Source organism: Sceloporus occidentalis, unplaced genomic scaffold, assembly GCF_023333645.1.
Source record: "Sceloporus occidentalis isolate IW3139 unplaced genomic scaffold, rSceOcc1.0.p SCAF_1, whole genome shotgun sequence".
Taxonomy (NCBI): Eukaryota; Metazoa; Chordata; class Lepidosauria; order Squamata; family Phrynosomatidae; genus Sceloporus; species Sceloporus occidentalis.
The window spans coordinates 100,051,439-100,067,760 of record NW_028316981.1 but is presented as its reverse complement, the minus strand read 5'-3'; the positions used below and the strand labels follow the sequence as shown (position 1 = coordinate 100,067,760).

The window sequence follows — 16,322 nt, the reverse complement described above, 5'->3', positions numbered from 1 at the left end:
CTAAAGTATTGGACTTGAATCTGGAAATCTACCAGATTCAAACCCTTGCTCAGTTGTGAAGCCTTGCAGATCAGTTGTTCTCAGCCTTTGGATCTCCAGATATTTGGAACTTCAGCTTACAGAATCTTTGAACATTAGCCATGATGTCTGGGTCTTCTGAATGTGGAAGTTCAAAACATCTGGACATCCAAAGGCCAAGAATCACTGCTCTTGATGACGTGGGACAACTTGCTAATCTCAGTCTAACCATGTCTTTGTTTGGTCATGGAATTTGTGTGGATGAACTTCTTAAAGAATTGATTAAATGTAGGAAAGAAATATGACTGGAGCAGAGTCTTCACCTAGCCAGATGGTGGATGGGAGAAATTGCTTTCATATATTAGGGCTGCCTATTATATGTGATCTCTATAGAACTGTAAACTGTAGCTTTAGTTTTGGGGAAAGGGCGGGCAACAATATTGTTTATGTTGAGCATATTCTGATTATCCCAGCCTTAGCAGGAAGAGGAAATGCCATTGTGGAGTATCTGCTAGTTTTATCAATAAGCTTTCAGGAATAAAAAGCTATATAGGAAATACATTTTGAGTTGAAGGGCTACAACTGGTTTACTAGCTGCCTGTCATTTGCATAATTAGCAAGGCTCATTTTTCACATATTTAGTTCACAATGTAACATGATAGACATGTGCTATAGCATTCTCTGTTAGTAAAATTTGAGTGTGACATCAATTCTTTTTCCCCTGGAGAAGTAACAGAGGTGATGATAGAAAGGATTTGGGATCCTTGTCTGGAATCTTAATGCTGGCATCACTCCCTCGCTCCCTGCCTGCAATTTGACCTTTAGAGCAGAGGTAGTCAAAGTGCAGCCTGGCTCTTCTAACTGTTTTTCTAAATCTCCAAAATTTCCCCAGACTATCTTTGTTCTGTTAAACAAAAATAAAAAAGCAACTTGGCAGTCCTGGAAGCTTCCAAGGGCAGCAGTTCATCATTTATTAGGTCACCAGAGGCTTTTGCACTGTTTAATATCAAAAAGCATCCAATTTTAAATATTTCCAGCCATTTCTGGATTTGTGTCTGTTTTTTGGCATTTTCATTTACACAAGTCCCAGAGGTTCTGGGGCAGAAAAATGAACCTGATGGTAGTTGTTTGCTAGCAACATCTAGAAGGCCATGATTTCCCCATCTGTGGGACTAGTAGAGAGATTTGGTGGGAGAGCACAAAGCATACTCTACTGATTAGAGTAGATGTTGCAGGTCTAGGTGGGTCAGTGGTCTTGTCAAGTGTTGGTGGACATAGGCAACTGCAAGACTCAACCAGGTGTATCACTTGCTACCTTATGTCTGTTTGAACTCCTGTTTTGTAGATATTGTTTGTTTATTTTGTATTTATTTGAGGAATGCTTCAAGATGGTTCCTCCCAGGTTTGGTTTGGTGTAAGCAAAAATTGCAATGTGGCAAAACAGATGAAGGCCTGCTTTTTGCCCCTGTTCCATCATCACATGAGTACGCTGTAGTAGTTGTAGCAGCACATTTGGAAACCTTGGATAGATCTGTCACAAGGCCTGGGGGGCTGCCAGTGTACTGTTGAATATTTAAAGAGAAACTTAGTACAATTCTTTCATCTCCAGAGATATACAAGATTCATGTTTTTTCAACATATAGTTACAACAGGCTGCTGAAGGTGAAAAATGTTGTTAAGAACTGAGTGCTGATAGTCAGGATTAAGCAGAGCTTGGAAGTCTTAATTTTCTTAGACTACACTCATAAGAATCCCCTAGGTAGCATGACCACTTGGGGATTGAAGCAGTTCTCATCCAAGAAAGCAACTTTCCCAAGCTGAGGAGGGGGCTTGTAGTCACGTTGGAAGGAGGACATGGAGGAGAGGAGGCACACTGTACTGATATGATAATTTCAGCTGCCACCCAGGCAAGTGCAGTCAAAGCAAACAGCTGCCAGTGTGGAGAGCTTGTGATTTGGCACAGGCTGGAGTCTTCACCGGGGCCCCTCCCTATTGTGTTTCTGGAAGGAACAGTACTCATTTTCTCCCTGATTGTCTCTCCTCCTTCCTCCTGTTCCACAACTAATTTGAGCATGGTTTTGTTCCTTTGGTCCCATGGGGCACATCCAAGGAAACAAAGGGTCACTTGCCAGCATGATAATCAGAACAAATGGAGGGAAAGTTTTTCAGGCAGGAGAAACCACCCAGTTTTATAGTGTGTATCAGAGAGATGTCCCGACTTAAGCCTTTGAATGCATTGTAAAAATGTGGCAGTTCACATGGCTTGTTGATTGCATAATTGTGTGTGTGTGTGTGAGTGTGAGAGAGAGAGTGTGTGTGTGTGTGCATGTGCATGCACACATGCTGCATTTCCAGTTTTATGCCCAGGTTTCCATGGCGCAGTAAATACTGTTTCACTGCAGCTAAGTTATGTTTCATAGAAATGAATCTCCCTTTGGGTGATTTTACTGTTTAACTAAGCATGTTAATGTGTATAAGGATTCCACATGCCAAGAAAGTTTCTTTGTCAGGTTCCCTTATTGCAAACGTGCTAAAGTTTTAATGCCACAAATTGCCTGATGCACTTTTTAAAAAAAAAAAAATATATTAAAATATATGAAGTGCTTTAACTCTTTGAGGAGAGAGGCCAAGTGCTGAAGTCAAGTAGAGTTTCAGTTACTAGTTAGTTTGGAGGATACATTAGACATCTTGTGAAGGGAGAACAACTTTGTTCCTCTGGGGCAGCATTTAGTGGGGGAGGGATTCCTTTACTTACTTATATTCATAGCCTTTGAAATATTGCCTGCTGCTCTTTAAGATAGCCTGGTTCTTTAGTTGACTTAACCAGTATTCAGTGCTTTTAAGTCATTAAGGCGGGTTACAGACTGCCCTCAAGCGGCCGTTTTCCCGCCACTGCCATTCACTCCGGAGGGAAGCCCCAGCGGTCAGACCGCGAGGCTTCCCAGCGCAGCGAAAAAGGAGTGTTGAAATGGCGCTCCTTTTCAAAACGCGGAAGTGGCACCGCGAGGGGTAAAGCGCGCCCTTGCGGTGACACGTCTGGATGCTATGCGTCCAAGACGTCAAAATGGCGGCGCTCCGCGCGTGTTGGAGCCAGTTAGGAAGGGGCGACTCTTCCTAACCCTACCACGCCTCTTCCTAACCCTAGCACGCACGGAGCGCGTCGTAAGTGGCGGTTTGTAACCCGCCCAAGTGTCTTATTAAATGGGCAGATTTACAAGTGATCAGGATCAATTTAAAATTTTATACTCGGATGTGTTTCATTGAGCTCACTTACATGCTTGTCTAGCCAGGGAGAACAAAACAAAATTACTGTACATTTTCTTTGCTTTAAGCCCAGTTTAAAACATCTTGAAGTTCCAGGCTTTTGTACAAGAAAACAAAAATCCCCCCCCCCCCGCTGTTTTTGCTCTGCATTTGAGTTTAACTTTTTAATAAGAGACAATTAAGATTGTATTAAAAATTTGCAACATATTAAAGATTAGACCCATCTAATGTAGCAGCAATTGACAAAGATCTTTACAGAAATGTGACCCTAACAGGACTTCTTTGGAATGCCAGTGATTTCTGTGCAAAGTGTGATCTGATTTTATGTTCTTTTTACATAGAGTTCCATCAGTTAATTCCTATCTTGAATCGTCTGGGTCTAGAATTGTATGTCATGAAGAAAAACAATATGATTTAGCTTTCTGTTTTATTTTTATTGAAAAACTTGAAAATACTTTAACATGAAATCTGGTTCTGGACCACTTTCCAACAATATAAAATATGATGATCCACAACAAACCAACAATCAGAGTAGACAAACAGTACTTAAATGTACTGTATTTTCCGGCGTATAAGGCGACTCTTGAAGTCTGCCTTAAGCGGTGGAATTTTACCCCAGAAACAGGCGAATGGCAAGGCCACCTCCCTGTCTCTGGGGTCCTTGCTGGGTCCTCTCCGGCCCCTTACTTATCCGCCGCTGCCGCTGCCGGGAATCCTCCGATCCTCCAGCGGCTTCAGAAGTCCTCCGCGGAAGCCGCTGGAGGAGCGGAGGGTCACCGGCGGCGGCAGCGCGGAGAAGTAAGGGGCCGGCCCTTTTCTTCCACCCAGCTGGCCCTTTTATTCTTTGGCGGCGGCACAGAGAAGTAAGGGGCTGGCCCTTTTACTCGGCCAGGCCAGCCCTTTTACTCCTCAGCGGTGGCGGCGCAGAGAAGTAAGGGGCTGGCCCTTTTACTCGGCCAGGCCAGCCCTTTTACTCCTCAGCGGTGGCGGCGTGGAGAAGTAAGGGGCTGGCCCTTTTCCTTGGCCAGGCCGACCCTTTTACTCCTCGGCGGCGGCACAGAGAAGTAAGGGGCTGGCCCTTTTCCTCGGGCTGGCCGGCTCTGTAGCTGCTTCCCCACCACCGCCTTTTGAAAAAAAATGGCGGCGAGAGCCCAGCCGCCAAGAATCCTCTCAGGCCCCCTCCAGCCGGCACGAGACCCCCTGAGGGCAGGCCAGGAATGCTGCCGGTGGGTGACGTGGGGGGTCGTCTTATACCCCCCGTCGCCTTATACGCCGGAAAATATGGTATATTATGTTCCACTTTGCAGTGTTGCTTAGTTATGCATGTAAGCCTTCAACACTCACAGAGAAAGGCTCACCTGTATGTGGAGCTCTGCAGAACATTCTCTTAACAAACTAAAGGAATCCCACATTGATTCTTCTGAATGTCAGGCATAATTGCTTATCTTTCAAGTGCTTCTTCTATAGGTCACAGAGGTGTTGCGTATCCTCCAACATTGTGCAGATGGAAACTGAGACATGTGTGCCAAGATGGCAGAAGTTAATAATGAGGGGTCCTGACAGTAAGGAGATCTGACAAAGAACACACAAGCTGGAACACATTTTGCTTTTGCTTGAGGCAAGATTGGGCCCCCATGTTAATTGAGAGCAAACTCCCTTTCCACTTCAAACTCACTTTGCAACAAGTGGAGTAAACTGAGGACAAAAGAGGAAAAGTGGGAGAAGGAAAGAGAAACTGGGAAATTTTAAAAGCAGCTGAAAAAGTGGATGACAGAGGGTTAATTTGATTAATTAATTGACTATCCATGCCAAATTATGGGCTCATTCACATTACCTTTTAACCCGGTTTTGAAATCGATTCTTCCACGTGAAGTTCATATTGGGCCCGATTCTTTTACAATCCATGTCGAGGCTTACACAAGGAAATGCCCCTTACCACGGGTTACCGGGAATCGGGCTAAAATCCCATCTTTTCTGAAAAGACCTGGGTTCTGCGAAATATGAACTTGCCCCCGATCATGATTGGGGCAAATTCAGGGAGGGATTAAGGTCAGAGGGCGGGCAGAGGTCAGAGCATTCCCTCCCCTCATCGGAGGGGAGGGGGAGGAGGAAAGAGCCGAAGGAAAAAGGGGGATCTGGATGCAAAGGGTGACAGGAGGCAAAAAGGGGGTGACTGACAGGGTCAAGTCAGGTCAGGTCAGGGCGCTACAGCAGGGGAAGCCTCTGCTATCCAGCAGAGACCTTTTACCTTTGGATTTTATTTTTTTTTAATTATTTTTGGCTGTCTATGCGCATATTCTTTCCTTTGGAATGACTGCTGCAATGCGAATGAATGTTACAATTCGAATGTAATGTTGCAACTTGGCAAATTGATACAGCTTTTGCTACTGTCTCTAAGGAATTCAGGCGTAGCCTATTTTTTCCTTTGGAATGACTGCTGCAATGCGAATGAATGTTACAATTCGAATGTAATGCTTCTCTTTCCAATTAGGCAAATTGGCAAATTGATACAGCTTTTGCTACTGTCTCTAAGGAATTCAGGGGTAGCCTAGGGAAAGCAAAAAAAAAAAAAAAAAAATGCATCCTTTTCTGGTATTCCGAGGTGAGGAATTAATTGTTGTTGTTGTTGTTGTTGTTGTTGTTGTTGTTGTTATTACCTGTGTATGAGGCATTCTGGGGTGCCAAGGGAGTGGGATACAGGCTACAGAGATGGCACTAGCTTTCATTTTGGGGTTGAAAATGGGGCCAAGAGTAGATCATAACCTACAACACTGACCCAAATGCCCACAACACACACACACACACCAGAGGTTTTTAAATTTGACAAGTGGTGCCTGATCCTTTAAAAAAAAAAAAGGAGGGGCGGAAAGCACACTTCTGATGCCCCTATCAGTGCTGGAAACGTCACCTATGACCATCGCGGAACTAACTTTGATTGACAGCCAGGCACCTTCACCTTAAACCCAAATTCTCCAAGAGGGCATTCGTGTTTAAATGCCCCTGATTGGTAGTCAGCACTTGCTTCCGGAGAGATTCAGGAGGGGGCCCCCTGAATTTGACCAGTTCGTTCCAAAGCAATGCCGCCAGTGTGAATGAGGCCTATGTGTGTGACAGTGTTGTGTCTGTCGTTTTTTTAAAGGAATCCATCCATGCAAAATACAGAAAGTGCAGCAATCTCTTGACACAAAAGACCCAAACATTGCCTTTGTTTTGTTTTAGCATTGCCACATTCTTATTTTGCAGTGCTTGATCCTGGTCTTTCTTAATTTGATCTTTTTAAGGGTTATGTGAGGCGATGATGTTGGTCAGTCTTTCTATTCTTCTCTTTGCTTTTACAAAACAAAAAATACTGACTTTTTAAGGAAGCCAGCTTTAAGATGAAGACATAGACTATTTTTAATATGCACAAGGGTATGTATTTGGACTGTAGCAAATTAGTGCGTCTGGATGATGTGGTAGAGTTCACCACAAAAATTCAGATACATTTATGCTTGCACAAAACCACTTCACAAACTCAAAGGATACTAAGGAGATTGCTCCCATGTAGCTCACCAACAAGACTGAATGTTGCAGAACTCCTCTAAAAAGAATCTGTTTTCTTGAGTTTACTTCTTGTTGAATCTAAAAATTAAGATCTCTCCCTACTTTGCTTTCTCTCCAATACAAAGGAGAACTTTATTTTCCACCAAAGTTTCCATTTCAAGATTTTTTTTTTCATGTTGGGTACTGTTTGATAAATATCAGTTTGCAGTGTCATCTTCTAGACCCACCTTGTGTATTTATTAACATACGCAATGTTTGGACTCTTTATGAAGCTACAGATACACTTAACGGCTAGTCCTCAAGAGGTTATACAGATTTCTGCTGCATCACAATGTGATCTGTGAAACAAACAATTTTGCTTATAACATGCATTTTAGTTGCTTTCAAGCCCTGGAAGGCCAGCTGAATGCATTAATGCTGATGTTGTCTCTGAATAACATCCAAATGGCATTCATTTTGGGGAGCAGAATATGAAGAAGGAAGGAACCTTGCAAGTGGAGCAAAAGAAAACATCTTTTTAAGCCTTGGCATGCCTTGTGCATGAGGCTCTGGAACGCAATGCACCATTTCCTTGAGAGAGAGAAAAAGAGAGAGAAAATCAGTGGTGCAATGTGACCCATTGTCTCAAATAGCAAGGCACCTCTGCATTTTTCAATGACTCTTTTAGAGCAGTGCCAGACATGACGGCAGGGAGCCATCTCTTGCAGAACTTGGTGTTTCAGAGGTCTTTACTCCCTTCCAAAATAAACTGGGCATTTATTTTAAAGAAGAAGAGGAAGAAGTCTATGGTACAAAAACAAATTCCAATAAGAGAAAAACAGTTGTTGATTATTAGCAAACACACAGTCCCTTTTAATTCTCCAGTGTCAAAAATGCTTCTTTTTTGTTTTTTGAGAAGGCGCTTCAATTCTGTACTGGCTGTGGAAAAACTTGCTTAAATTGGTGAAAAGTCCGCTCCAGACCCTGGCTCAGAAGAAGCCTACCTCTTCAGCAAAGTAATTAGATGGGAAGGATGAGAAGGGAAATATTTTGCTGTCAGTTTTAAAGAGAAATTCTTGTTTTTGTATTTATTACTATTCATTTATTTCATTTTTATGCTGCTTTTCTCCCAAAAAGGGACTCAAGGCAGCTCATACTTTAAAAACAGTTTTTAAAAAATTAAATAACTTAGTTAAAACAGTATAAAATTAAGATTTAAAACATACAAACATTTTTAAAAAACAACCTAAAACACATACCCCATATAAAAACCACCCTGTCATGATTTTAAAAAGCTTGCCTGAATAAAAACATTTTTACTTGCCGGCAAAAGGCCAGCAGGGAGGGGGCCAGCCTTGCTTCCTGTAGAAGGGAATTTCAGAGGGCGGGAGTAACCACCGAGAAGGCTGTCTCTCATGTTCTCACCAAGTGAGACTGTGATGGCAGCATGACTGAGAGAAAGCCTTCTCCTGAAGATCATAGAGCTCTAGCAGGTTCATATGGGGAGATATGATCTCTCAAATAGTCTGGACCTAAGCCGTATAGGGCTTTATAGGTCATGACCAGCACTTTGAATTGTGCCTGGAAACGAACCAGTAGCCAGCTGTTTGAACAGCAGAGTTACATGCTCACTATAACTGGTCCCAGTCAGCATTCTGGCTGTGGTGTTTTGAAGCCGCTGAAGTTTCTGAAACAGTTTCCCGAGGATTTTTGTAGATTGTACTTATAGTTATCTCAGTGTGGTTCAGTAGATGGAGCATTAAGGTGTGAGTGATTGAACTTTTCCTGTCCTTCTCTTTCCCCACATTCTACAACAGAACAACGGAATCTGCAGAGGGGTTTGCCAACTGTTTAGAACAAATGTGGGGGCAGCACCGGTACTGGAGGGGGGATTGGCTATGCTGGCAGACCCTCCTCCACTGGTAGACAGACAAGATTGGATGTTGCCCTTAGTCTTATGCCTAGTTTCATAGGCTGTCTATCTAAGAATGGGTTGGGCATCCTTCAGAGACGTGTGAGAGATGGAATTAGCTGGCTGTTTGACAATGTACCTTCCCTCCCCATCAATGTATTCACAAATTACAGTCCATAAGTAGACACAAGTTTCATTTGTGGATCTGTCAGTGAAAACACTGAAGGGGGTGGGAGAAAACATCCATATCTAGTTTCTGTGGTGCCTGTACAATGTTCATTTTGGCCAACACTTTGACTGTCCAATGATCTTTGTCAAGACACTTTTTCTCTCCCCCGTGCATATCTTAAAAGATGATCAGTGCAACAGAGGTAGAAGATGGGGTTTTAAAACATGATAATTAAGGATAACATATTTATGTCACATCTCACCATGAGGACCATTTGAAGCATCACTTTCTACATTTCTGTTGAAATTGAGTAAATCCAAAGGTGCTTTTTGTCTCAAGGAAACCAATTTTCAAATGCAAAGCCCTGTTTTATTTCTTTTTCTAGAATGTGCTACATTAGGCATATTCCTTTCCCTGCAGGAGGACAGCATGGGTTGACATGTGCTTAAATGAGCAGCATGGATGGCAGTAGTCTTTTTTTCTTTTCTTTTCTTTTTTTAAAACCCATCTTCTACCACAGTAAAAATGTCTAGTGATATTTTCCCTAGCAGTAATACAGAGATCTTTCCTGTAACATTACGAATGTGGGACTGAAAACCCATAGTAGAAATCCAGATTCCTATAATTAGGATGGCCTTGTATCTTTCTTTCCTGATGATATTTTTTAAATGACAGGCTGTCCAGTGCAAGACCAGTTTAAAGGTATAGGTACCATAGAGGGGAGGGCAGGACAGGGCAGGGGGCTAGCTGTTATCCATTCATAGTTACATACCCCTAGGCAAGGGACTAAGCAGGCACATAGGTCACCTGCTCATAGTTGTGTCCACCATGCTGAATGCTACTGTATTTCTTGTATAAATCACAATAATTAACATCTACTTATTTTATTCATTTATATTTACTAGTTGTGTTTATATGCCATGTGTCACCGAGTGAACTCAGTGTTGTGTAGAAAGCTTTATCCTGCCCCACTTCACTCTCATAACAACCCTGTGAGGTAATTGGATTCTGGGAGTAACTGGCCTGAGGTCACCAAATGACTTTCATGGCTCGGTGAGGATTTGAACTTGGGTCTCCCTAGTTCCTGTCCACTTCATCACATTGGCTGTCATATCTTATGCATACACATGCATGCACACACATACACATTTTTGAACTAGTATGTGTAAAGCATTGGTGGAAAATAACTTCCTTCCTCCCCTCTTCCCTTCCGCTCCTTTCCTGACACTGTGGAAGTCTACATCCCACCCACCTCCCAAACGTTTAGTAAACACAGGCAACATGTTACCACTTCACAGGAACCTTTTCAGGAAAAAAAAGTCGTCTTCTGTGAGATTTCTCACAGAATTATAACACTGAAGAAGATAAAGAATTAAGGAAGTGTAAAAACTTGAACAACAATGTTGGGCTAAAACATGGGCCTTGCTTGAGACCTTGAATAACCATCTGGCTTCAGAGTCTTAAAAAGGAGGTTGGGGAGAGGGGATGACAGTATGTGTGTATTGTCTCTGTCTGTCTGTCTGTCTCCTTGAAGAGGCTGCTAGGGAGAAATAGAAGACAGGCTTTCCCCTGCTGCGCCAGGCAGAAAAGGCAGCTAATCCTCCCCATTGGCTCCACTCGCTGGGCTCTGTGCAATTGCTTACATGTCTGGCATGGAGGGTTCCCTTTGCTGCAGTCACATGCCTGCTGGCTGGCAGCCAGTGGAATCTGATCTCTCTCTGAGGAAACACTATCAGTTGCAGATGCAGCCACGGTTACCAGAATAGTAAATAACAAGTCACAAGACTCAAGCTAGCCTTTCAACGAAAACAAATAGTTTAATATCTTGGTTTGGTATTAGAACAGAAACCATTCCTCACTGCTGCCACCCCACCCACCCCACACATTCTTTCTCTCTCTCTCTCACACACACACACACTTCTCGAACTGAGTAAGCTTTGCTAGAGGTTTGGTTTTGCGAAAACAGAAACCGGAAGACTCAGTTTTGTTTCAGAGCCTCAGACCTTAAAATGGACTGACCTAACATAAACTAGACTTCATTTGTCAGCTCTTTTAAAGCATAATTGCTTATAACTGGTATCTCAGTGACCTTTGTGGGCCAGGGATTGACCAGCAAAACTCAAGGGCTGAAAGTTAACCCTGTGGGAAGCTTGCTTTCTTCAGACCTTTATTTCCAGCCACAGATCAGCAATGTGGGGAGCTAAAGAGGAAGTTGCAGTATGCCACTCACACCATGTTCTTACTACTCCCCTGCCAGCCTCTCATTTATGGGCCCTTTCAGACCAAGCCAGGATAGACTTTTAGTTTTTGGCTTAGGGTAGGGAATGTACCAGTGAATGCTGTTTACCTTAGCTACTGCATCTATTCCTCACAATACAGTGGGCCCTTGGTCTCTGCAGGGGTTCAGTTCCAGGATCTCCCATGGATATCAGAATCCATGGACACTCAAGGACCATACAGTGGCCTATTGAAATGGTGTCCATTATATAAAATATCAAAATGAAGTTTTGCTTTGTGGATTTTTTTAACAAAAAAATCAAGCCATAGATGGTTGAATCCATGGATGCTGAATCCGTGGATACGGACAGCCAACTGTACTGAGTTTGGAAAAGCTATTGAGTAAATGGCAAAAGAAATCCCTACCCCACTGCATTAACTTTTGAAGGAATTAGCATTGTGCATCACTTGTGTGGTTGTATTAGTGTCATAGGTATTGAAACACAAATATCACCAATCATTTTTCTCCCTGCTCACACCTTTTAAAAATTTTGACAAAATCCTGCCATTTTGCTTTACCCCTTCTGTCTCTCACTAGCTGTGCATTCTCTCACTCCATCACTGCAGTGTCATTAAAATGATGGAACATGGAGATTCAGAGAATTCTCTGTTGCATCCCCACCAGTCTATACTTTAACACACACAGAGAGAGAAAGAGAGAGAGAGTGTGTGTGTGTGTCAGACCACAAAAAATAGTATTTTCATGCAGGAGTGTTACCCAAGCTCCTTTGGTTGGGTAACACTACAGTATTAAAATTACAATAGAGCAGTATTTTAGTACTTCCATGGGAGAGGGCTTTGTAAGAAGCCCCCTGTCTGTTGTCTAGCTTGAGTAAATCAGTAGTGGATTCAGTAAAACTATTTTTGGACTACAAATAGGCATGAACAGATAATTTGGCAAAGATACCTTCATAAGAAATCTGAACAATTAAATGATCTTATTTATTTTAAAAAGAGGCAGGAGACTGTGAAAAAGTAAGTAACCTCTAGGAAGTTATAAACTCAAATTGAATGAAAGGGTGTACTTCTGGGAGTTAGTGAGAGACTCTTCTCTCTTTTCAGACTACTTTATTATTTCCTTTTCTTCTCTGTTCACTCTTTTTAAGATTTATGTTAGTTTTTTCCCATATATTTTATCTGCATGTTCATACATCTGTACAATCCCTGATGTTCTTGTTTTAAATCACCATTTTCATATGTCAGTCATCCATATCAAAAATCGAGGCTTGTGGCGACCTCCCGGAGGGCTTTTTCTGTTGTCGCCCCCAGGCTCTGGAACGGCCTGCTGGACGAGATCCGTCAATTAACATCTTTGGACAGTTTCAAAAAGGCTGTCAAGACGGATCTCTTCAGGCAGGCCTTCCCAGATTGAAATATCCCGGCCTCAGGATCTCCCCCTTCCTCAGTAATGTCTCCAAAGCCCCCTTTTCTTTTCTTTAGAACTGAAGTTGCAGTGGTTTATTGGTTGGTATTATTCTGTTTAATTTATTGTTGTTTTAACTAGTTATTGTGGTTTTAAATTAGATATGCAGTTTAATAACTTTTTAAGGGGGAGGGAAATATATTGTTTTTATGCTGTATGTCATTTTAATGTTGTAAACCCCCCGGATTGGTTCGCCACAGGGCGGTATATAAATAAAATTTTATTATATTATATTATTATATGCATAACAATATAAGAAGCTGCCTTCAAGATCAGGCAATTTCCATAATGACCAACCATAGCCTTCCAAGAGCCTCATCAACAGGACATGAAGCCAGCCACTGTTCCTTTTAATATGCTTCCAGCATTGGATATTCACAGATATGCTGCCACTGAACGTAGATAATCATCCTGCTAGAAAATGTAGGCAATTGCCACTGATAGCTGCAAATTTGTCAAACTTATTTTTACAGTCATCAAAGCCAGGCACTCAAAAATATAGTCTTGTGGGAGCAAGTCCAATGAAGTACTGTAATATGTTTTTTAAGAAGAAGGAGATTGTTGCTGGGTCATATATCACATGATTAATATTCAGAGGTTAATGTTCAGTCCTTGTCTCTGGTTCACATATTTTGCCTGTGATCTAGGGGGGATGTCGATACTCAGCGTAAGCCACACTGGAGTATATGGACAAATAGTTTGACCTGGTATACTGTAGCTTCCTATATTTGTATAATTGGTATTTTTGTTTTCTGTTACTGCATCAGTATCATTATACTCCAGTAATAGGAGGAGGACAATTTATCTCTGCTCACTTTTTCCACATCCTTCCTACTTACGAGGATATTTTAGTACTGTTCTGAGTTTTAATATTAAACCTCTTTCATCTGGGACTTCTGGAATTGTAATCACACTAGACTGAAAGTTCACATTAGTTCATATTAGAATGAAATGGAATCCCCATACTTGGCAGTCCATAAGGAACGTTCGTGCTTTTCATAAGCATGTTTTAGCTTGTGCTTTAAAGACTGTCCATTCTGATGGTGCTGAGCTTAGGGCAAAAAGTAATGACAGTCTTCATTAATCTGTAAAGAAAATGGAACTGCAGCACCATTAAAAATGATGGCACATGGAACTCCAGATCATTCCTTGTTGCAGGACCTTAGCCGCATCATAGGGTGATATGAGAATCAGTGAGATTGAAACAGTATGACACTTTGTGTGCTCCAGAAAGAGGGGGAAATTGCTAAAAACAAGAAAGATGCTAGTGAAATCCCGGCCCCCCTCTCCTCTGAATTTTCCTAATTTGGTAGGTTTGGGTTTTATAAAGTTTCATGATTTCATGACAGGATGAATTTGGGAAACAAAAGAGGGAGGAGTCAAAAAACAAAGACCACATGATAGTATGAAGGGACATATTGACAGTGATCAGTGGATAATACTTGATGGGATTATGAGGGGAAAGAGTTAAATGGATCTCTGTGGTGTATGAGACTATAGAAAGTTAAAGGATCCACAAGTGGTGGCATGAATTGTGTCAGCATATTTTGAAAATGCTGAATTTAGCAAATGATTCACGGCAAGAGATTGTAACGTAGCTAAGGGCTGTGAAAGTTAAGACATGGACAACTGGGGCTTCAGAAATCCAGATGGCTTGGCTTTAGAATGCTTGGTGGATATGAAAGAATTATCTAAAATATTTGTCTCACAATGTCTAATAACTGAGAAAATGAGGAATGTTAGATGTTGGGCCATGGGGGAGAGAATAAACTGAAAGAAAAAGTATATGGAAAGATACTTATCAGTAAAAGAGAGGATAATCGGGGAAGTTAGGGGGGTCAACAGACCATCCCTTTAGAGTGGCTTGCAGCCGCCCCTTTCCTGACTGCATCAGGGCCACGGCCTTTCTGCGGTGCAAAAAGAAGCTGCAAAAAGAAGCTCCTTTTCATGCCACGGAAAGGGCACCTAGTAGTGGCAGTAGCTTTTCAATGCTCCTTTGGTGCAGCACATTTAAATACTGTACCAACAGAGCGCTGTGACACCCTCCAACGTGCGGTAGGACACACAGCATGACACCATCATGGGAGTAGCCGGTGTGCGTACATCATGCCCCCATGCCAGTGTATAACATTGGTCTGTAGAGGCTGTTAGTGTCTCTATAGCATGAAAGAGGGATAGAAACTAAGATGGTAACAGAATGTTGGATAGTAATGAGAATGACAAGCCAGAGTGGCATAGTGGTTTGAGCCTTGGAATATGAAACTGGACACCAGGATTGGAATCTCTGCTCAGCCATGGGATCCCATTTGGTGGCCTTGGGTGAGTCATCACTCTTAGAGAGAAACAATTTGTCAAAGAACAAAACATGATAGGTCCACTTTAAGGTCACCATAAGTCAGAAATGATTTGAGGGCAAGAACAACAATAAAGTTGAATGACAGAATAAATTCTGAATAGGAGGTCCTAGCTGCACAACTTGTTATTAGTTTTATTACTGGATTGCCAGTCAGTATCATCAGCACATGAACAGAGACCTCGATCACAATGGGATATGGTGAGATTCCCTAGAAACACTGTGTATTCTTTGGTTACTAACAAAATGGCAATTTGTCTGAGGTTGTCTAAACAACCACTGGATGAATATCAGTTGTATCACTGTGGTGACCTAGTCTTTTCTTTCTTTTGATTTAGAACAACCATTTGTAACCTCTACACAATGCCACGAATTGCAGAACCTGTTTGGCTCACCATGATGTCAGGAATGCCTGAGAAAAACCAGCTCTGCCATCGCTTTATGAAGGAATTTACTTTCTTAATGGAACAAGCCTCCAAGAACCAGTAAAGCATTTCTGTTATTCCCCTCTTTTGGTTTCTTTAATATTATAGTATTAAAGTTCACCATGATAGATTTGCTGGAGAACAAAGCATAGCTGGCTGTAAAAAAACAAAACAAAGCACCAGGGACAAACCCTACTTCCTCTTCCTCTTACTTCCAAAAAATCTCCAAAGTAAAAGAAAAATATGATAGTGTATGGTGGAAAAGGGGGACATGGGTGGTGATAGTGACATGGTGATATGTGGACTCATCTTTAAAACCCAAGGAACAAAAGAAGTTACAGTGTTACTAACTGAAGGAATATTCCATCAGGAAATGATCATTGTCTTATTCTTGTAAAAAGCTGGAAATCTCATGAGGAAAAGATAGGCATACATGTCGGCAGAGATTGGAATCAAAGATACATCCTCAATTACGGTTCTGATTGAAATACATAGAAGTGCTTTCTTTCTTTCAAACATGTTAGCTCATTTTCTTTGACTGCTCAGAATCAGAATTAGAATCAGAACCCCCTGCCCCTATTCACAAGTTTGAGGCAAATCTCCCCCTCCCCGAATATAAACAAGTATACATAAAAATCTCAAATGCTTTTTTTAATAGAACCTCTAGGTCAACCAGTGTGCCTCTGTGGTCAGTTTCTGGTGGAGGTTGACCATAGAATCACACTGAAGGACCTAGAGGTTCTTAGAGAGAATAGTCCAGTCTGTGAATCGTCAGTTATGTGAAAAGGAAACTGGCAAATGGGGCTGACTGTACTATGCTTCAGTGCACTCTTATTCATGTCTCCTCAGATGTAAGACCCAATGGGTTCAATGGGACTTACTCTCAAAGAACTCTCTGTTGGATTGCAGCCTTAATTAGTTAACATTAATGCACCTAGATCTAGTTTTTAAAATTATAA

At 41.9% G+C, this 16,322-nt stretch overlaps 1 protein-coding gene across 5 annotated transcripts in view; it reads left to right on the top strand.

Annotated features, from left to right (window-relative positions):
* Window positions 1-16,322, top strand: part of FNIP1 (folliculin interacting protein 1) — a 143,479-nt gene that overhangs the window by 112,014 nt on the left and 15,143 nt on the right. For all 5 annotated transcript variants that reach the window (XM_089530499.1, XM_089530472.1, XM_089530489.1 and 2 more), the window contains one exon: window positions 15,277-15,423. In XM_089530499.1, the coding sequence (XP_089386625.1) occupies window positions 15,277-15,423 (147 nt within the window). The remainder of the gene's footprint in view (window positions 1-15,276; window positions 15,424-16,322) is intronic.